Below are 21,352 nucleotides of genomic sequence, written 5' to 3'. Positions count from 1 at the left end.
AGCTTTAAAATTGCCATTTCTTCTCATTATTCTCATTACTTCAACAGAAGACTTTGTTGACCATTATCCAAATACATACAAAGACAAGCTGCTCTTGAAAATATATGCACATGCACTTCAAATGTGACAATTAAGCATTACATTCAAATTTAAAAGTAATTACTAGTGTACACTGTAGGTCTTCAGTAAAGGGCTATTGAAAAAGAAAGTTAAAGCCAACAGTATATGTTAGCAATGTCAACACATACACATGCACACACACACCTGCTGTCTAAACATAAGGGCCATTGACATAATTACATTTTTAGGATAACAGAAGTGGATGATAGAACCCTAAGCTAGGTTTGGATCTTGAGATGGTTATTTGCATTATTTAGAAAACTTCTGTAATAATTTCAATGTTGGATCAGCAGCCATTATCACCATCCATCTGGACTATTAATCTATATATCATAAAAGCACTACCACCACTCTTTGGAATAGTTTTTTAAATTCCAAGTTGCAAGTGACTGTGGTTGTGTATGAATAGAATTAATATGCTAATCAAGACTTCAGAGTACTAAACAGGAACTTGCCTGCTTCACTGCTCTCTACTTAAGATTAATATTTTTCTCCCTAATTTAACTGATGAAGCAAGACTCTGTAGATAAACACCCTTTTAACAAAGAACAGTGAAGCCTAAGTTTCCTTTTTGCTGAATTTTCCAAAATGTTTCATTTTTATTCCAACTTTTGAAATTTACAATTTCATTTCATTTCCTAGTAATTCAGTGTCACTTCTGTTATGGGTACTGAGAAAAATCAATCTGTTCACTTAGGAAAATGTAATGCAAAAAATTGACTCAGTTGACAAGATTCCAGACTCTGTCCGTGTGCCAGAGGGGGAAGTTATATGAACTGGGCTGTTGAGAGAAGGAAATGCTTGCAAGGGGTGGAAAGGAAATGAGCTATGTCCTAAAGATGCACATAAATGAGGATAAGAATGGTAATAGATTACTGAACAGCATTTTAACTAGTAATTTTACTACTGAGCATGATTCACAGAATGATTCGCAAATACAGACTTCTGTAGATTTCACTTACGTGGAACTGCAACACCATACTCCTGTGGATTCTCTGATACAACTTTCTGCTTGAGCTCATTTAGTTTGGCTCCCAATGAACCTAATAAAAGCAAAAAGCTTCTGTGTGAAAATAAATTCTGCAAACTGAAGGAATGTTATCAGCTGCATGTAAACAAATACACTATTTAGGAGGAAGCTGGAAAAAAATCTTTAAGTGTGGAGAGACAAGAGATGTTAGGGCTCACCTGCTTCTACCTTAAATAGCATCAACATCAGCTGCTTAAATCCTCAAATACCTACAGGCCAGACATTTACTAGTCACTAGAGGCTTAGATCGATATTACTTTGGCCCACTTTTATCTGTTGTTTTAGAACAACAAAAAGTCTGTGCCAGAGGCACCGTGTACGTGGGGGCCTGAGAGCCTTGGCCCCACTTGGGAAGAGGTCTGTCATCTGAAATGCATAAAACTTTCTGTAAGTCCATCATCTTACCCCCCCACCAGCAAAAATAAAAGTTGGCACCCATAGTCTGTGGCCACACATTCAGGCTTTTTATCCTATTAAAAAATGGCCATTCCAACCCTAAAATAGTGGATCTACAACAAAAAAATGTTGCTATTTAAATCAACAGCTGGGAAGGCTTTCTGAGACAAATTTACATGTGAACAGGTATTTTTGTTCACCACTATCCCACAGTTCCCTGCTCTCCTTTCTGCCTGCCAAATGGGAGGGAGGGAATGAGAGTAGCTGGCTTCCTGACAGTCTGCCCAGCAGTAAGCTGTCAGAGCATCCAGCGTACTGGGACCAGGCAGGGTGTGGCTCTGTCCCGGACCCAGGTCTGCCACAGCTCCTGTGGGTTAGGGAGCAATGTTCAGAACTGTCCCCCCAGCACCCCATTGGAAGCTGGGAACATAGGGCAGTTTCTGGTCTTTGACGCAACAGCTGATGAGCAGGGATCCGGGTTTTCCATTTCTCATGAGGAAAATGGAGAAAACGGCGGATTTTACCTTTTACTGGAGGCAAATGTGGATTTCTCATCTTACCAGAGAAACCCATGGATTTTGCAGTTTTGCAAAGAGCTGTCTGCAGGCTGGCTGAGTTATAGCCTGCAAGAGGCAGGGAGGGAGCGGAAGGAGGGCAGTCAGGCAAGGGGGCGCCATGTCCCTGTATATGCACATGGCCATCAGGCAGCCTGGTGAGCAGCCCATATAGGTAAGTGGAGTGGGGGGCACTGAGGCCCCATAGGGAGGGAGGGAGTAGGGCAGGGCTGGAGCTGGGGCTGCTGCCCAACCAGGGGGTGCACGGGGCTTGGGGCCCAGGACCGCAATTCGCAGCCTCAGGGCCCAGGACGGGGCTGCAGGAGGCTCGTTCAGGGGGTGGAGAGGTGTGGCCAGCTCCCCACCACTGTGCACACTCCAGGAGGTAGATGGGACCTGTGCTCCCCAAATCTGTGAACAGGGTTGGGGTGGAAGCGGGCTGCCTGCTGCAGGCTCGGGCTCCTGCCCTGCTGCCCTCCCCCAGGGCCTCCACAGCCTGGCAGGTGCAACCTAGTGCTGCAGGGAACAGCAGGGCTGTGTGAGCCCTGCACTGCCCTGGCGATGCATACACTGCATGCGTGGCAGTAGCAATGTGGGATTGTGCCCCTCAGTGCAGCCCCGCAAGCAGGGGACGCATAGCCAGGGCAGCACAGAGCTGGCAGCAGCAAGGAGATCCCCGCACAGCCCCACTGTGCCCTGCAGTGCCAGGTTGCACCTGCTGGGTTGCAGTGGCCCTGAGGGAGGGCAGCAGGGCAGGAGCCCAAGCCTGCAGTGGGCAGTGTGCACCCACCCCACCCTGTGCACCGATCTGGGGGCACTGGTCCCTCCTGCCCCCCAAAGTGTGCACAGAGGTGGGGAGCTGGCCCCACCCCACCTGATCCTGCAGCAGACAGCGTGGGGTGGAGAAGTCAGGCTCTGCTTCACTGCAGTAGCTGCCACCTCCAACCATGGGCAAGGGGATGTGGACTCAGGTCACTGGCCCCATAGCTTTGGCAGCTGGGTGCCCCCTCCAGCAGGGTTGGGGGTGGCAGGGGGCTGTGGGGAGGGAGTGAGGGACACCAATAGGGCTGAAGAGCTGTAGGGGGGAGTGAATGGCACCAGCAGGGCCATGGAGCTGTGTGTGTGTGTGTGTGTGTGTGTGTGTGTGTGTGGGTGGGGGAGTAAGCAGCACCAGCAGGGCCAGGGGACTGGAGGGGGTGGGAAATGAGAGGCACCAGCAGGGGCAGGGGTGTGAGGGGCCTTTCATCTTAATCATGGATTTTGGGGATTTTATCAGAGAATTTGCTATGTTTTTATCAGAGAAAACCAGGATCCCTGCTGATGAGGCAAACCTGTCAGTGAGCCTATCCAAGCCTAGATATGGGAGAAAACAAGGCCCTACTACAGAAAACTGGAGAAAATTAGAGGACATTACCATGTTACAGAGCTCTTCATTATAGCTTCTAGAATGGAAATCTTTCATGTTTTCATTATAAAAAGGTGACAAAAAAGGAACCTTTTTAGAAACTTTTTTTTGTCAACAAAAGCCATTTTCCACTGATGGGGGAAGCAAAAAAATTATCACTCTTAAACTAGTAAAAATGTTTGGCCAGGTCTGTATCTTACCAATCAGAACAATGAGTCTCTGCTTTTCTCCAGGCTGTTGCTGATACTTCGTGACTTCTTCATATGTTAGTAGCTCCAATGTATCTGCTTGTTCCGTCTGCTTTGCTTCAATCTGGTTGTTCTGTTTCTCCTTTCGACTTAATCTAAAGCTCCTCCGCAACCCAGCTAAAGAGCGAAGTATCAGATATGTTAAATCAAGTCTCATCCCAGCTCATTGGCTAAACTGCTTTAAACTTCTGTTGCTTGCGTGGTCTTTCATAAAATCATAGCGCTGGAAAGTTATCTAATCCAGCCTCCTGTTCAAGGTAGGATCAGCCTGACACGTGTTTGCCTAACCTAAGTTTTAAAACTTCTAGTAATGGAGATTCTGCAGTTTCTCTAGGTAATTCGTTCCAGTGCTTAACCACCTGGCAGTTAGAAATTTCTGCTTAATATTCAACCTAAATTTCCCTTTATATAATTTGAGACCACTGTTTCTTTTCCTTTCTCTGTATCCACAGAAATCAATCAATCAATCACAATCCTCTTTATAAGAACCCTCTTGATAGTTGAAGACTATTATCAACTCCCTCTGTCTTCTATTCTCCAGATTACATAAATTCACTTCTTCCAACCTCTTCTTCTACACCACATTTTCTGGACCTTCGATTATTTATTTATTTATGTTTGTTCTCCCCCTTACTTGGTTTCTCTACTGTCTGCTTCAAAAAGCTGCCTCCAAAACCAGAGGTCAGCAACATATGACCCATGGACTGAATCCAGCCATTGCATCCAGCCTGGGAACTGGGATGAGGGGCTTTGCTAATGCCATGACTAGATAACAGGGAGAAGTTGCAGTGGCGGTGACTGGATCAGAAGCACTGGCCTGCTTTGGAACTGAATCAGGTTGATATGGCTTGTCACTGAAAAACTTTGCCAACTGCTGCCCAAAACAATCCAAAACTTGCTTGATTATTGGTGCAATGCTGATATTCCAGCAGATATCCTGATAATTAAACTCCCCCGTAAGAACTAAGTCCTGTGATTTTGCTATCTGAAGAATCTGTTTTTAAAAAGTGCTTCCTTCTGGTGTGGGGGTTTAGGTTGTGAGAGTCTATCACAGCATCTGTGATTGCAGTTTTCCCCTTTAACCATAGGCTTCAACAGTCCAGACAAGCAGGGGTATTGTCTCGCAGCAGCACAAATGGTAGCTGCACAAATTTATGCTGCAGTACATGCCCCTGCACATGCAATTTGTTGAGGGACAGATTGTCCCACTTCGGGCAAACTGCCCATGGCCAGCCCCTCCTGGCTCCCGGTCGGGTTCCATGGGCTGTGTGGAGGGTTGGCTGGGGCACAGGGTACCACAGTGTGGGCCTAGCCAGCAGGCAGCCCCCATACTGAGGTGCCCAGTGTCCTAGTCAGCTAGGAAGTAGCATGTGGAGACAGGGGATTAGGCTTCTTTTGCACGCTTTGCCCCACTTTTTTATCAGGGCCTTTTTCTTTTCTTTTTTTTACCACTGGCAAATTCTGGTAGCAAATTTTGCCACCACACTGCAATTAGTAGTGCAGCGCATGGTTTAACATGCAAGGCATATGGTTTCTCGTGCCACAAATCGCACATGCATGCATGTGTGGACATGGCCACACATGCAATGTGGGCCAATGTGGTCCCCATTTTCAAGAAGGGGAGGAAGGAGGACCCGGGCAACTCTAGGCCAGTCAGTCTCACCTCCATCCTTGGCAAAGTCTTTGAAAAAATTATCAAGGCTCACATATGTGAGAGCCTGGCAGGACAAATTATGCTGAGGGGAAACCAGCACGGGTTCGTGGCAGGTAGATCGTGCCTGACCAATCTAGTCTCTTTTTATGACCAGGTTACGAAATGCCTGGACACAGGAGGAGGGGTGGATGTCATATACTTAGACTTCAGGAAGGCCTTCAATACAGTATCCCACCCCATACTGGTGAACAAGTTAAGAGGCTGTGACTTGGATGACTACACAGTCCGGTGGGTGGCAAATTGGCTGGAGGGTCACACCCAGAGAGTTGTGGTGGATGGGTCAGCTTCGACCTGGAAGGGTGTGGGAAGTGGGGTCCCGCAGGACTCGGTCCTTGGACCGATACTCTTTAATGACTTCATCAGCGACTTGGACGAGGGAGTGAAATGTACTCTGTCCAAGTTTGCAGATGACACAAAGCTATGGGGAGAAGTGGACACGCCGGAGGGCAGGGAACAGCTGCAAGCAGACCTGGACAGGTTGGACAAGTGGGCAGAAAACAACAGAATGCAGTTCAACAAGGAGAAATGCAAAGTGCTGCACCTAGGGAGGAAAAATGTCCAGCACACCTACTGCCTAGGAAATGACCTGCTGGGTGGCACGGAAGTGGAAAGGGATCTTGGAGTCCTAGTGGACTCTAAGATGAACATGAGTCGGCAGTGTGACGAAGCCATCAGAAAAGCCAATGGCACTTTATCGTGCATCAGCAGATGCATGACGAATAGGTCCAAGGAGGTGATACTTCCCCTCTATCGGGCGCTGGTCAGACTGCAGTTGGAGTACTGCGTGCAATTCTGGGCGCCACAATTCAAGAGGGATGCGGATGACCTGGAGAGGGTCCAGAGAAGGGCCACTCGTATGGTTAAGGGCCTGCAGACCAAGCCCTACGACGAGAGACTAGAGAAACTCGACCTTTTCAGCCTCCGCAAGAGAAGGTTGAGAGGCGACCTTGTGGCTGCCTATAAGTTCATCACGGGGGCACAGAAGGGAATTGGTGAGTATTTATTCACCAAGGCACCCCCGGGGGTTACAAGAAATAATGGCCACAAGCTAGCAGAGAGTAGATTTAGATTGGACATTAGGAGGAACTTCTTCACAGTTCGAGTGGCCAAGGTCTGGAACGGGCTCCCAAGGGAGGTGGTGCTCTCCCCCACCGTGGGGGTCTTCAAGAGGAGGTTAGATAAGCATCTAGCTGGGGTCATCTAGACCCAGCAGTCTTTCCTGCCTATGCAGGGGGTCGGACTCGATGATCTATTGAGGTCCCTTCCGACCCTAACATCTATGAATCTATGGCCTGTGTCTCTCACTCAATTCTTTGCCTCAATACAAATTTATGCATCTTTTAATATAAAAGGCAACCACACCTCATTTTTTCTTACTTGTAACAATAAAACAAGTTGAACTCACACTCGTGACAATATTCCAATCACATGAATTATTCTAACAAGTCTGTTATTCCATTAACATCATTTTGTGTACTTCCCCACGTGTTTCTCTAACATAAACATTTTAGAAGACTTGCTGATTGCCCTACTAATTTCCATCTCACAATATGGTTAAGACTCCTCGTTGTCTTTTCTTCCTTAGCCTTCATTCACATCTTTTTGTTCTTTATTTGTTTGTGATCTTTTGTTTCCATCCCTCACTGAACCTAGCTTAAAGCCCTTTTTGCTATATTAGCAATATGCCTTGCTTCAAGAAAGACTAATTTGTTGTTTACAAACCATTTGGTGCATAGTGTGCTTCAGTATAGAAGGGAATAGTGAGGTCCTTAGAATGCTGTTGAAAGGACGCAACAGACTCCTTCAATACAGCAAATTATAAGACGACACACATTCCACAGCAAATTCAGATAACAAATGTATATATTTGCTTACGTGATGGGAAACTGTTTAGGGTAAGATGTACTTGAGTCTCCAAAACAAAGGTTGAATTTTTGTTGAGTCTCTTGGCCTCGTGCCAAAAGTCAGATTGTGGCTTGTACCTCTATACAATCCAGTTAACACAACTTGCACAAACCTAGAGAACTGATAAGCTGCTCTAAAACAAAAGCAATACGATCCATGCCACATTCTACAGGGAAGACAAATGGGAATTAGGCTTCTTACCTATATATTGCCCATTGAAATATCCTTCACAGTCACAGTCTTCTGTTAACAAAAATGAGAGAAAAAGAAATGATAAATATTGCACTGTGCCTTACGTTACATAGTTTGGGGAAAGCTCTGTGTCCTGTATTACATACAAACTATTTTCTATAAAAATGTTAATGGCATGGAAAAGGGCTTATCTCTTGCCTAATAGCTTACATAAGCACAATTAGTTTCTATATTCAGTTAACATTTCAGAATTTAAGGTTTCCTGTAGATGTGTATTCCTTAGCGTTTACCATATCTGTTACTCAGGCTGTTAATATTCATGATGCTGCAATGTCCACTATGAGCCTACAAAAAACCCAAAACAAAACACTCTTCCACTCAAAGAGGTAGTGTTCTAACTTCTCCTGTGCATCAGTGGATCTGATTAGCACAGGACACTTCCTGCTCTGAGGCCATTGGCAGACGTTACATTTGTAGCACTACAAATGCCCTGGTAGCACTGAAAGCAGTGACTGTTCACACTGTCTATAGTATGAAAAAAAGTGGCTGATCTGCAACCAGAGCATTCCTTTCAAACACAAACTTCTTGGTAGTGCAATATTTTGTCGCACATGTAATATATGCAGTTCTAGGTAGTCCTACAGGGTGGGTCTTAGCCCTCCAGCATCCCAGAAGACTTTACTCTCCACCCCCACGAGCTCCAGGGTGTGTCTGTGATTTACACCAAAGTCTATTGCCCAGGGTTGGGAAGATGAACTCATATGTCATCATCAGTCACAGTCACTTGCTACTAAGTACTAAGGCACACCAAGCCCTTTCGTGACCCGTGCACTACTGCAGGGCTGTGTTGTGACAATGGAGGGGGTACATGCCTTCCTGGGACAAGTGCAGGAGAATGGATCTGAAAGCACATCAATCCTGTGTAAAGGGCCACCACCTTGTAAGCTACAGGCAAAAAATGCAATGCTGTAGAGCCCCTTTCCTGTGCTGCTGCCAAGTATTTTCCAGACCCTCTAGTCTCTCTCCAGAGTATTCAGGAGGCTGACAAGCTCTACATGTACGTGCATTCCTTCCCTCCCAACCGCAACACTTTTCTAAGAGATGGAGTGATAATGGAAGGGACATCAAGCTGTGGAGTCTGTGGGAACAGAAGGCACAGACAGAAGTGACAATTTCAGTAATGCCAACGCTCGCAGAAAAATCATGAGACTCCTGATTTCCAAGTCAAATTAACTCTGACTTATGATCTCTGAATAGAGAGATCAAATTATGGGATTTTTTTCTTTTGGCATATGTAGAGAGCACTGAGCTGGTAAGTCTGTGAAGGGGGAGGGGAGAGGAGGGGGAAGGGACAGGGGGGCCCCCCATGGTGAGGGAGGGGGTGAGGCAAGGGCTGGGATGAATGGGACCCTGAGGCCGGTCATGCGACAGAGCCATGGGCAGCTCGTCCAGGAGCACGGGGGGCAGGGGGGGAATCTGTATGTGGGGCAGAGGTGGGCTGCGGCTCTGTGCCCTGCTGCCTTGGCCCTGGGAGTCACACACTAACTGTGCTGCACATCCCCTGCCCACCTGATGTTGTCATGCGGCTCCCGAGGCAAAGGCAGCAGGGCAGAGAGCCCCAGCAGGCAGCCTGCCTCTGTCCCATACACAAATCCAGGGGGCATGTGCCCCCCATGCCTCCCCCAGGGGTGCATGCAGTGGCAGGGAGCCGCACCCCCATATTGTGCTCCTGGACAAGCCACACATGGCTCTGTCACACAACTTACCCCAGCCCATCTGCGTGTCAGTATGTCTCTGTGTGTGTCTATGTATCTGTGTCTCTGCTCCTCACTCCCAAGCCCCAGCGCCCCCAGCCCTGCTGTTGCCCCTCACTCCTGACCCACAGTGCCCTGCATCCTACCAGGGTGTGCAGGGAACCACCCTCCCCCCACACCTTCACAAATAACGCCCCCTCCACACACACTTGAAAAATAGCATCTCATGATTTACATTCCAAATCTCTTAATTTTTAAGATTTTGTCTCATGATTTTTGACATGGTGCGGTTGGCAATACTGCAATTTTTGCCTGATTTGGCCACAAAAGTGGTCTACAGCCATGACCAAACACAAGTGCACAGTTGCAGACAGCTTAAAAAATGGCTCATGGGGTGAAAATCTGAATCCTCATTGCATGAGGGGTCAGATGAAGACGTTTCAAAACAGTGTCTTCTATAACTTCTGTCTGCACTGCCTGCCAGCCTCAAACTGTTTTCAGAATGGGAGAGGAGAAAGGGAGCGTCATAAGTTTGGTCTGGGGGGTTTTCAGCCCCTACTAGAGAGTGGGATGGTTGTATTGGAGCACCTCCCAAGGTGACAGGTAAAGGAAACCTGCTTTGGGCTGCAGCTAGCAGCTACATTCCTTTTCTGCCTGGAACCAACAGTGAACTTCTGTTTGGTCTGGAGAATTGCAACTCACAATGCTTCCTGCAAAGAGTTCTCAGTTACAGCAGGGAGCTGCACTTCTCTCTGCACCTTGAGTATTTTGTTAACTGTGTGAACCACTGCCAATTCTGTAGCAGGTTTCTCAAGAGTTTCCCAGCTATTAAGAGGTACCTAGCTAATGGGGCACTTCACACCTTGTCATCACAGGATGCTAATGGATTAACAAGATTTGATACAGTCCCCAAGGTATCTTCTCTTTCCTTAGGCCTGCGCAACACCCACCTCGTCATCTCTCATCATGAGGTTCCTGTCTCAGCCAATGAGGAGGTTTGCCCTCTGCTCATTCCTCCCTCTGTGGGGAGGCTATCCCTGTCAGAATGTGGTGGGGCACAAACTACTACTCTTAGATGATGAAAAGGATAGGAGGCCGGGAAGGGGGATGGATGATGGTACAAGCAACAGATACTTTGCAGCAGCAAGGCACATTCCCACCCCCGACTCCAACAATACCTCCTCTCTCTGATAAGAGTCACCTCTTGTAGAGACAAGTTCCTAGGAGCCAGGCATGAGGCAGTCAAAACACAGAGTTCAGTGCTAATATTGCAGTAATGACTGAAGCTCCCATATCCACTCTTCTTTGAGATGTTCTCATCTGCTAAGATGTCTGGAAAGTGGTTTGGACCACGCCTCATTTTCACACAATGCCATGACTGGGGAACCTAGGTCCCAAGCAGATGATACCCTGTTGCTGCCCCTGGCTCCCTTCCACCCAACTTCCCAGATCTCACATGTGGTGAATAGTGGAGGCTTCTGGGAATGTGCAGTCCATGCCCAGCACTAGAGGCATGGGGTAGAGGGAAATCACATAGCTAGCCTGGCTGCTTGCACAGGGAGCGGTTGCATGGTCATGGCAGTCAACACTTCACCAGGATACGCTGCAGTGCTTGCACTGGGATGGAAGGTCATGGCATCCATAGACAAGTGCACTATGCCCTGGGATGGGATATGGTAGGGGAAGTGGCTGCTAGACAAACAACAGGTTGATACCAGCTTTGATGGCTTGCAGGTCAGGCAAGGCAATGAACTGGTAGCATATCTTCTGATAGCTGTGAAGTGTAGCTCTTGTATTTCCAGGGTTGCCTCACCTGTTGATGGACCTGTCAAAGCTTACAATCTCCTTCCACAACTCAATATCATCCAGCAGCACCATGTCCTCCAGAAGAAAGGTGTAGGGAGCCTCCCTCTTACCAAGCAGAACAACTTGTGTCTTCTGGAGCAGGGTTAAACTTGTCAGGGACACATCAGCCAGATGTTCTAGTCTTGCAATGAGAAAACAGGACTTACAGGAAACCCTGGGTGCATGGGGTGGGGAGTCCCACAGCATTCTTGAACTCCCTCCGCCAGGGAGGGATGTATGGTGAAAGCATTGATGCTTGTTGCTTGTCTAAGGGCAGCAATCCCTGGTAACTTAACAGCCTGATACTCTTCCTTTACACGATTGGAGGGGGGAATGCCACTCCAGTATGCACACTGAGAAAGGGAAGGGGTAGTGGGCATGAGATGCGGATCACAGGCTGCACAGGGAGTTTGTGAACTTACCTTCCCAAGTTTCAGCCAGTGCAAGTATGTGGAAAGATACTGAGCTCTTCCTACTCAGAAGTTGTGTTTTGCTGCATATTCTCTGAAAAATCTGACACGTTCATATGGCTTTTTGTTGCTTCCCTCTGTTTCCAGCCACAACACCTGTGTCTGGCATGATGGACAGCTCTGGGGACAATGACATCCCAAAGCTAGAGCAAGAGACCACTGGCAGCAAATGGCACATCATAGGAGAAGGCAGAGGCAAAGTAAGGAGGAGATGTTGGTGTCGTTCATAGTCTCTTCTGAGAGCAGAACTGCAGCTGCAGAGGAGTGGAAGGCCCGCATCAGGCACCACTAGGAGTGCTGTGCTGTCTTCATTAGGGTGAATATAGCCCAGGCTACATATGCGTCCCTTTTTCAGGTATGGAAGACCATGGAGGCCAGTATGTGGGTGGTGGATACTGACACATGTTCCTTAGAGATAGAGGACCACATGAATAATAGGTTGGAAGAGGCCTGCACCCAAGCTTTAGGAGCTGCCAATAGATGCACTGGAAGTTCCAGACTGCCATAACGAGTATAGCATATACAGAACTTGCCTGCGATCCTGGAACTGGACTTGCTGGGCGCATAGGAGGTAGGGATCCTGAACAAGTCAACCAGTTCAAAATTGACCATGCATGCTATGGCTCTGAATGCCAGAAGGAGGAGGGAGGAGTCCCCTGGCAAGCAGCCAATCAGTGTACTGCTCTACACTCAGCTCTCTCCAGGACTCTCCAGAGGCTGGAGCCCCCACAAGACATGCTGCAACACCTGTGCACCATGCCCCTGGGTATGGAGTGCCAGCACTGCATGCTACCACACTGCTCTGTAGCGCAACGGACAAGGTGTAAATTGGCACAGGAACTAGTCCATAGCAGGTAACTCAAACCACTTATTCTAGATTTGGAGTGAGATGGAGGCTCATTATTTATATAGGTACCTTATGATTTCAATGAAAGTAGTTTAATAAATTCAGAAAAATAGCTATAGGAACAATTTGTATTTGTTATTAACCTTTGCTTTGGGTGTTCCTGTATAATTAGGAAAGGTATTTCTTATTTATACATGGACAGGCAGTGTACCTACCTTTTTCTGAAGACTGATCATCTGCAGTTAGCATAAAAGATAGAGTTTGACACCATTAAAAGGATGGGCAGACAAATGAGTGACATCACAGTGGGAAGAAGAGAAAGAGCTTCTTGATTATATAACTAGCTATTAAAATTATGCTACAGAAATCTATGAAGTAATGCATCTTCCCTTAATATCTCACCAACAGACAAGGGACCTTTGCCAAAATGTGTATTAAATCCAGCAGCTCTGATTAATTGACTTCCTTGTAAGTGTCTAATTAAAACAGCAGGAAGCAGTTTTCATAATATGCATTCTAATATTCAGTGCAATGGGAGCCAATTTGAAAACACTTATGCATATGTGTACCGCCAGAATGGGAAGGGTTGGAGCATGAGTGCATGCTCCTATCTGCATTGGGGCTATCTATCTGGTAAATCTAAAGCAGGCAGGAGCAATCAGTCTTGCCACAGCCCTTCCTGGTCTGACCTCCCAGAAATAGAGGCACACAGACAGAGGGAATTGTCCCATGGGCGTCTGTTCCCAAGAGAAGTGGGAGAGATTAGGGCCTGGACAGAGAAGAGTTGCAGCAGGACTGGGTGCTTTAGGCATATCAGATAACCTTAATGCAGGTAGGAACATGCACTCTTGCTGCAGCCAGATCAGGAAGGACTACGCATAAGGTGCATGGAGTAGTTCTACCTGGCCCTGGTGATAGCAGCAACAGCATCATCTCAGAAAAGAAGCACTGAGTTAAGCTGAGGTAGTTCTTAACCAGGGTGCCACCAAATTCAAATTATGGAGTGATGCCCTGAATCTAAAAAGGTTGACAATTACTGCACTACAGGGTAATAGAGAACCTTCAGCCTGCCTTTCATCATAGAATGTGCTATCATTTTCTTCTTTAAGGTCCTTTTATTTGCCAACATCCTTACCCCAAGCATTAGCCACAGTTGCAATACAGAAAATACCAATGGATATTTCCTTCCAAACTCACATTTCCTTAAGACAGACTAAAGCAGTGGTTCTCAACCTCTTTTAGACACAAGGCAGGTCTCACTGGACTCAAGGCACCCCTTGAGAAGTTCCAGCTCTTAGTTTTCATTTGATTTTTGACTACATAAAAATAATAGAGCAATTTTTCTATTGCAAAGAACTCAGAAAGACCACAGTAGGTCAGGATGGTTTTAACACTATGGATTGCTAATTGAAATTTCTGTGTTTACATTATGAATCATTTTTAAACAACTAACAGTGGTAACATTGCAAGGCACTCCGCAATACCCCTGAAGGATCTCAAGGCACCCCCCCTCCCAGTGGTGCAGCACCATGGCTAAGAATCACTGGACTGAGGGACAAGACAAAAATGTTTAATTCTCCCTGTATCCTGACATGCAGAAGTCCAGGCACTATTAACAACTCTTTTGATATTTACTGTAAATCTTGGGATATTTGGAAAACCTTCTTAAAGCCCCAGAACATGGAATCATACAGGCATCAGAGACTCTCATGGAGATTTTTTTTATTTGACATGTAATTGTATTTCCAGCCTTTGTGCTTGCATAGAGAAGGTAGAAAAAATGAACCTCAAATGTCAAATAAAAAGCCTAAAAAATATTGTTTCATACTGCAAGAGAAAAGTGGGGGGGGGGGGGGGGGGAGGAGAAGAATCATGTTTTTTGGTTGCTGGAGATTGACAACACTGGATAGGACTCAAACCCAATCCTCCCACATGGCAACTTATTTGCAAGCAAATAGTTTATGCACAAAAATATTTAAGCACAGCACAACTAAAAATCACATACGTGCAATGTAAAGTTGATACCAGTGAATTCACAAAAACACTAAAGAGCTGTTGAAACTTACATAATGGTTTCTTCATAGTTCTAGGGTTTTGCAGGGTGCCCATAGTTCTTCGGTAAGTCAACCGCCTAAATATTTAATAGTTATAGATGAGCGACATGCACAGAACATTTTAATTATAGACAATTTATACATGGGATGGCATAGAAAATGAAGAATGATAAGGTTTTTTCTTGCAACATTTTGCAAGAAGTAATAAATTGTTTGGTTTAGCTGCACTTTTAAAAATGCTAAATGTAATGATTTCAGATTGCTGTTGCTAGTAAAAGGTGAAGAAGGACCTGCCAAAACATGAACACCAGGGAACGACTAAAAGTAGTACAGATACAATGAAAAGTATGCCTACTTCCAAAGTATGTTTGTTTGGGTTTCTGTTGTCTTCCCCTCAACATTTTACCAAAGGTAAAATAAAAAGCTGCCAGATGCCCCATTCCCCTTATCATTTTTATGCAAGATACGCAAAAAACTGCTCTTTCACATTCTCCAAGCCCACTGCAATAGTATCCAAACATGAAAAAAAAACAAAATCTGGTCAAAAATACATAATTTGTAAATATGTAATATTAAGGTGTTACCTAGTGCCTGCCACATCAGCTTGAAGGGATGCTTATTCCATAAAATTAAAAGATACATCTGTTCTGTCTGGAAAGAGTCAACTTGTACGGGATTAAGTGTGAGAGCCATTGAATGAGTTAAATATTCTAAAGTGCTGGTATTGCGCAGCTTAAAGCAACTTCAAACTTTCAATTTTGAACATACAGTTATAAACCACTTAGTGGTTTATAACTCTATAAATCACTGAGGCTGTAATTGAATGCCTAGGTATTTGCATGATAATTAATAAGGGGTGGGGAAAGTGTTGAAATATTTTTAACTGTTGCACATATCCACACAAATGCAGAGTAGTCAAAGCTTTGGAAAAATAGATCCCCCACATTTTTATTTTTATTACTAAGAATGGGGTTATCAGCTCTTGAAACTGAGACTTTCCCAAGATTGTCAAAGTTCTAAGAAGTTATCTTGACAAATTAGAAGAATACCAGCTTGACTTCCCTGATATTTATGAACAGCGAGTTCATACAGTGAACAGAGGACTGTAACTGATAAAATATAGCTTTTTCCAAGCAGTTTGCCTACTTTGAAATATGGCTTGACAGCCAGGCTTCTACGTTCACATCTCCAGCATGTGTTCACTAATGAGATGATGGCAGGAAATATGCCAAACCTTTTTAATTAAAAAAAGAACTTTGATAATCAGTGAGTCTCTCCTAACAGCTGAACCCAGTTCACTGGAAACCCTTGCAGGCCAAGTAAGTTACAATTACATGCAAACACCACAAGCCCAGAAATCCACTTTTTACAGAACCTGGCATTAACCATTCTATCTGTACATGTACTTCAGGGCACTAAAAGTCAGGGGTTAAGAGTGTGGACACCCCACTTCCTCTCCTGACCCCGCATCTTTGAAGCACTGGGAAGTGATCTCCCCAAGTCCTCTCAGGCATTAAGCTGTGGTCATACAGCATATTATGATTTAGTCAGAAACACTTGTTAGAGGGAAGATACATGGGATGGTAACTATTAAGCACAGTTCCCTTCAGCCCCTGCATCATATGTCCAAAAGCAGAGCTAGTTTGTGGGATCAGGGGTTCAGGCCAGTTTTGGCCTGAATGGTGAAGACGTCTGGAATTCCAGTACTCTAAGGAGTCCCAATGCCTGGCAATTGGCCCCAACATTACTTTCTAGAAAATGGGACCAATTTATTTGTCTGTTTTATCACCAAATGTGTCCTTTAGAGGAATCTGAAGCTTACATGACCCATAAAATTAATGTTTTAGCTCATGGTAAAATATGATCCTTTCCTTAGTTTCAACTTGTGCAAAAAATAATGAAAAATCATTTTTGAAATCACGACAGGATCTCCCCCACCCCATTTCATTTCCAGATCTCATGTTTAAGACACACTTTGCCTCAACACCTTGTGAAAACATTTAACAGTGACAATAACATCGCAGCACAGTAATTCTACTGCGCATTAGCAAAGCTGGCAAAACCAGCGCGCTAATGCACTAATGTACAGCATAATTAATTAATTAATTAATCTATTACGCATTAGTTTCACATAAAAACTGTTCATCTGTACTAATGCACATGCTGATTACAGCGCATTAAGTTAGTACCTGTAATTACAGGTACTAAACCTAATGCACTGTAATTACGGCATATTAATGAACATATACACGCACCCAGTGAGGAGAATGTAGCAAGGATTGAAGTTGCTTTCTTATCTTTGTATTTTGTATCCTTGTCTGCCACAGAGATTCTTCAAAATACCGCTGAATACTGGAACAAGAGGGAGGTTTCTTTACTATGCTCTGCTGCTGCAGTGATTTAGTCCCTCTAAAAAGTCCTAACTTGAGCAGGTAGCCCTGGTTTCACCTTCCTAAGCAGAACTTTCCTGAGAATTAAAATTGAAAGCCACATCCCCCTTCTCAGGAACAGCAGAGGAGCTTTGGTTTGTTTCTCTTTGTTCCAGCTTCACCAGCTGTGGCATTTACCTGCAGCAGCTTCTATACACTTTAGTCTTAGCAGCACTGGCACTTCTTCCAGCTGGGGAACTACATCAATTGGCTGCTTGCAGATGTTAAAAAACCCCCAAAACTGGCACTTTACTTTAAACTCTGCGCACTCCCGTGCCAAGCCCAGCACATGCCCAGAAGAGGCAGCATATGAATTGGATCTGGCTTACCCAACGTCTGTATAGATTGAGTGGTTTAGTGAGGCTTTTTTGGGCACTGAATCAGCTATTAGATAAAATAGCCAAAAAAGCCCCGCTGAAGTGCCTGATCTATACAGATGTTGCAGGTGCAGGTCGAAGTAATGCGCTGCTTCTTCTGGTAAAACGTGTGTGTTTTTTTAAATGTCTGCGAGCAGCCACTAAGGCTAGTGATTGCTAAAAGAACCTTGTCCCAAGGCACCTCTTATATCAGAGGTGGCCAACCTGCAGCACACGTACCACAAGTGGCAGGGATAGCCTGTGTGTATGGCAAATAGCAGTGGGGAGGGGACAGGCTGCACTGTGTCAGGGAACAGAAAGCAGAGTGTCAGGTCAGGCAGGGAGCACAAGTCAGGAAGCAGAAAGCTAAGCAGCAGATCAGGTAAGGGGAAAAAGATCAGACTGGCACTCGAGGAAGGTGTGGGGCTAATTTGTGGCATGCCTGCCAAAAACATTGGCCCCGCTGCCGTATATCAGGAGTTGGGAACCTCTGGCCCACAGACCAGATCCAACCCCTGGAGACACCGGATCTGGCTGTGGATGTGGGCCTTTGGCAGCGGGGGCTTCTCCTGAGCTGCAGGAGCGAGAAGAGGTATCGGTAACTACCTCTCCCTGGTTGGGGAAGCAATGGCATCAGCAACAGAGTCCTAATGACTACTTGCCCACCTCTGACCTAAGCTGAGTCATTCTGGTCCACAGTCTGAAAAAGTTGCTAACCACTGCCTTGTATACTTTTTTCCCTATTTAGTTCTCAGGGAGTGTGTGTACATTACTTAGATGACTTCCTCCCCCTAGATATACATCTGTCTGTCAGGTGTGGTGATATCCCTGCTTTACAATTATATCTAAGAAATTTAGGAATATTTACATACTCTCAGATCTTATACGCTGCTAAACCAATTTTCTCAGCTGTCAAATTATTCCAGCGAGATAAAGACACATTCTATTCATGGGTGAAAAATATAAATCTGTGGATGAGATTCCATCCAGGTGTTTGTCTCTTGAGAATGGATTCCTTCTGATACTACTTTTCCCTCTGAAATGTAACGGGAATGGGCTTGCTTCCACACTGCCATGACCATCCAGGGAGAATATGGATATTAACTTCAGTGTAAACTCTCAGAGATTAAATATAAAGAAACCAAACATCACAACAGTGAATCTAATTTGGGAAAATATCTATCCATGATGCATGGCAAACTCCAAAAAATCAACCCTGCTCTGGGTGGGTTTGGGACAGCCCCTTTCAAGGAGTTTAAAAAGTAAACATCTGTGTCCTCCTGCCTGGATTATCTTCAATGCATCATAGTTCAAAGTCAAGTCTTGCTTAATTCAATCCCACCCACCACCCCTCCCTGCTATTTGCAACTAAATGCTACCAATTCAAATAACCTCTATGGATATTTTGATATAAAAATAAAATACCCCCCTTCCAGTTTTGCTGTTGCTCTACTCTAGACATGTAAGAGAACATCTTTAAGAAAAATAAAATGATTTTCAACACAAGGCAGAAACCAAACATACATACTTTTGATGATTTTAAGTCATACTGAGAACCCACAATTTAACAAGAAGTTGGGCTACTCAAAAGCAAATAGATCTGATCCATAGTTAAGATCTTTTCTCTAGTTCTTTACAAAAGTGAAATTCAAGGTAGGATGAGCTTGTTCTCAACTTTCAAGCTGCCCTAATATTAGTAATATTACTAGTTTTCATATTACCTTCTGTTCAGTATTTGTTCTTTTCTTTTGTTCTTGGGAAAATAATTCCAGATATTCAAATGTTCTCTCCAGTATTCTGGAAAATTCTGGACAATGTTTCACTTTCTCCATCAATCATGTTTCTTGGCAGCATCCTAGCTTGTCATTATGCCAAAAGCAGATCTGGGTCATTTTATTTTTCATGTTCTCAGACTTATTCCTTTGGGCTGATGTCTTCTACATATTAGATATTTGAATTATGAACTATAGTCTGCTGTAGCTCATTCTTGTATATAGTAGTATAGCAAATTTACACATTTTCTATTTATAAGATTATCCCACTGGGCTGACAGCTTTTCTGCCATGTTTCACCTCAAAACATTTTGGCTATTTCCAAACTGACAAGTGGTAAAAAAAAAATAGCATTAAAAAGAGCATTTAGTCAGCATAAAAATATCTCATAACCTACACACACTTAGGAAAAGGGTGGCACATCTGTGTAATTGGAGCTGTGTAAGGGACAGAGGCCCTAGCTCTAGGACATTTCCAAAATAGAGGACACAAGGATTCAGAATCTAAATCATGCAATGTCACCAAGGACCAAAAAGTAAATCCACTCCTAAATATCAGCTATCTCTGCTGCAAACATAATCAAGTCTTCTGTCCACACAACACTGGAGAATGTGATGTGTAACCTGACAAATACAATATAACAAAATGGAACAGCATTTTTCCCCCAATATGACATTGTAACCACAGTGTTTCAACTCACTTAAAATTATCTGTCCTTACTCTAAAGGAAGGTCAGTCTCTCTGGAGTTAGAAAGGGAAGCACAGAGAGATGGAATGATTCTCCCAGTTTCACATGAGTAGTCAAAAGAAAAACTGGTAATGTAATCCAGGACTCTCACCTCCTGAAGTCTCCACTTAAAGCACAGGGCCATACTATTTTCCTGTACCTTCCATAGCTATTCTGTCTTGCTTCATAATACCAGGTTTTCATCATATACATACTAGTTATCGCAATTTCTTAACACAAAGCAATATGTCCTCATTTTGAAAAGTAGAGGGCAGAGTAGATCTCAACCTTATAGACTAATCAAAGTCTATTACACACACACACACACACACACACACGCACACAGAGGACACAGGGACAGGGAGGAGAAGAGGGAAGAGGGAGCAAATCAGAGGCTGAGCCCCTGATGTAGGCTCAGTCCAGGAACTAGTCCGGGAAGTGGGAGGGTTTCGGTGCTGGCTTTTTTAAAGCACCTGCAGCATGCTGCTGCAGCATGCATACTCCTGACTGAGGAACAGCAGGGATGATGAACACTCTTCCAAGATGGACAAATATGTTTCAGCTCTGAACCATGCAAGACAGTATCCTGCAGGGACCTAACACTCAGATGGAGGCAGACTCTTCTGTACCTCCTGCAACGTAACTCTAAACGCATTCAGGAAAACCAGCATAAATCAACTCCCAATTGAGTCTCCTGGAGTGTACTAATTAGCGCACTTCAGCCAGCCTCCGCGTCTCATGTATCAGCACCCCTGTGCTTCAAAATGGCAACGGAGGTGCTTTAACTAAAGCTCATTTGACAAGCTTTAAAGTGCCTCCACTTTCATTTTGAAGTGTGGGGATGCTGATAGGAGGTGTGGGAAGTGTGGGGAGTGTAGGAGGGCTATTAGGAAGGCCAAGGCAGAGATGGAACTCAGGCTAGCGTCCAGGATTAAGGATAACAAAAAGTCCTTTTTCAAGTACATTGGGAGCAAGAAGAGGGCACCAGGCAATGTAGGACCCCTGCAAGACACAAATGGTAATCTGGTGGCCACACCAGACAAGAAAGCTGATATTTTTAACAGTTTCTTTGCCTCTGTTTTCCTGAACAGGGACCGGGATATCCCACCTACCAGAGGTAGGGACAATCTTGGGGATAGCTCTATCAAGCCTTTAGTCAGTGCAGATGTAGTTAGGGATCTTCTGGAAGGGCTAGACATTTTTAAATCTGCAGGTCCAGATGCCCTCCACCCAAGGGTGTCGAAGGAGCTGGCAGGGGTCATCGCGGAGCCTTTGGCCCGGCTGTATGAGCATTCGTGGTCATCTGGCCAGGGGCCGGGGGATTGGAAACTGGCTAATGTGGTCCTTATTTTTAAGAAGGGGAGGAAGGAAGACCCAAGTAATTATAGGCCTGTAAGCCTCACCTCGTTGCTCGGGAAGCTCTTGGAGAAGATCATCAAGGAGCATATTTGTGGGGGGCCTGCAGGGGAGATCATGCTCAGGGGCAATCAGCATGGGTTCACCAAAGGCAGGTCCTGCCAGACCAACCTGATTG

The 21,352-nt window shown here is 45.0% G+C and overlaps 1 protein-coding gene across 3 annotated transcripts in view; it reads right to left on the bottom strand.

The window, feature by feature from the left end:
* Window positions 1–21,352, bottom strand: part of MPP3 (membrane palmitoylated protein 3) — a 143,920-nt gene that overhangs the window by 42,636 nt on the left and 79,932 nt on the right. For all 3 annotated transcript variants that reach the window (XM_025200725.1, XM_025200726.1, XM_025200727.1), the window contains 5 exons: window positions 14,547–14,611; window positions 12,696–12,716; window positions 7,574–7,615; window positions 3,706–3,870; window positions 1,083–1,163 (listed from right to left, as the gene is read on the bottom strand). In XM_025200725.1, coding sequence (XP_025056510.1) covers window positions 1,083–1,163; window positions 3,706–3,870; window positions 7,574–7,615; window positions 12,696–12,716; window positions 14,547–14,611 — 374 coding nt within the window. The remainder of the gene's footprint in view (window positions 1–1,082; window positions 1,164–3,705; window positions 3,871–7,573; window positions 7,616–12,695; window positions 12,717–14,546; window positions 14,612–21,352) is intronic.

Source organism: Alligator sinensis, unplaced genomic scaffold (assembly GCF_000455745.1).
Source record: "Alligator sinensis unplaced genomic scaffold, ASM45574v1 scaffold161_1, whole genome shotgun sequence".
NCBI lineage: Eukaryota > Metazoa > Chordata > Crocodylia > Alligatoridae > Alligator > Alligator sinensis.
This window is presented reverse-complemented; position numbering and strand designations above follow the sequence as displayed.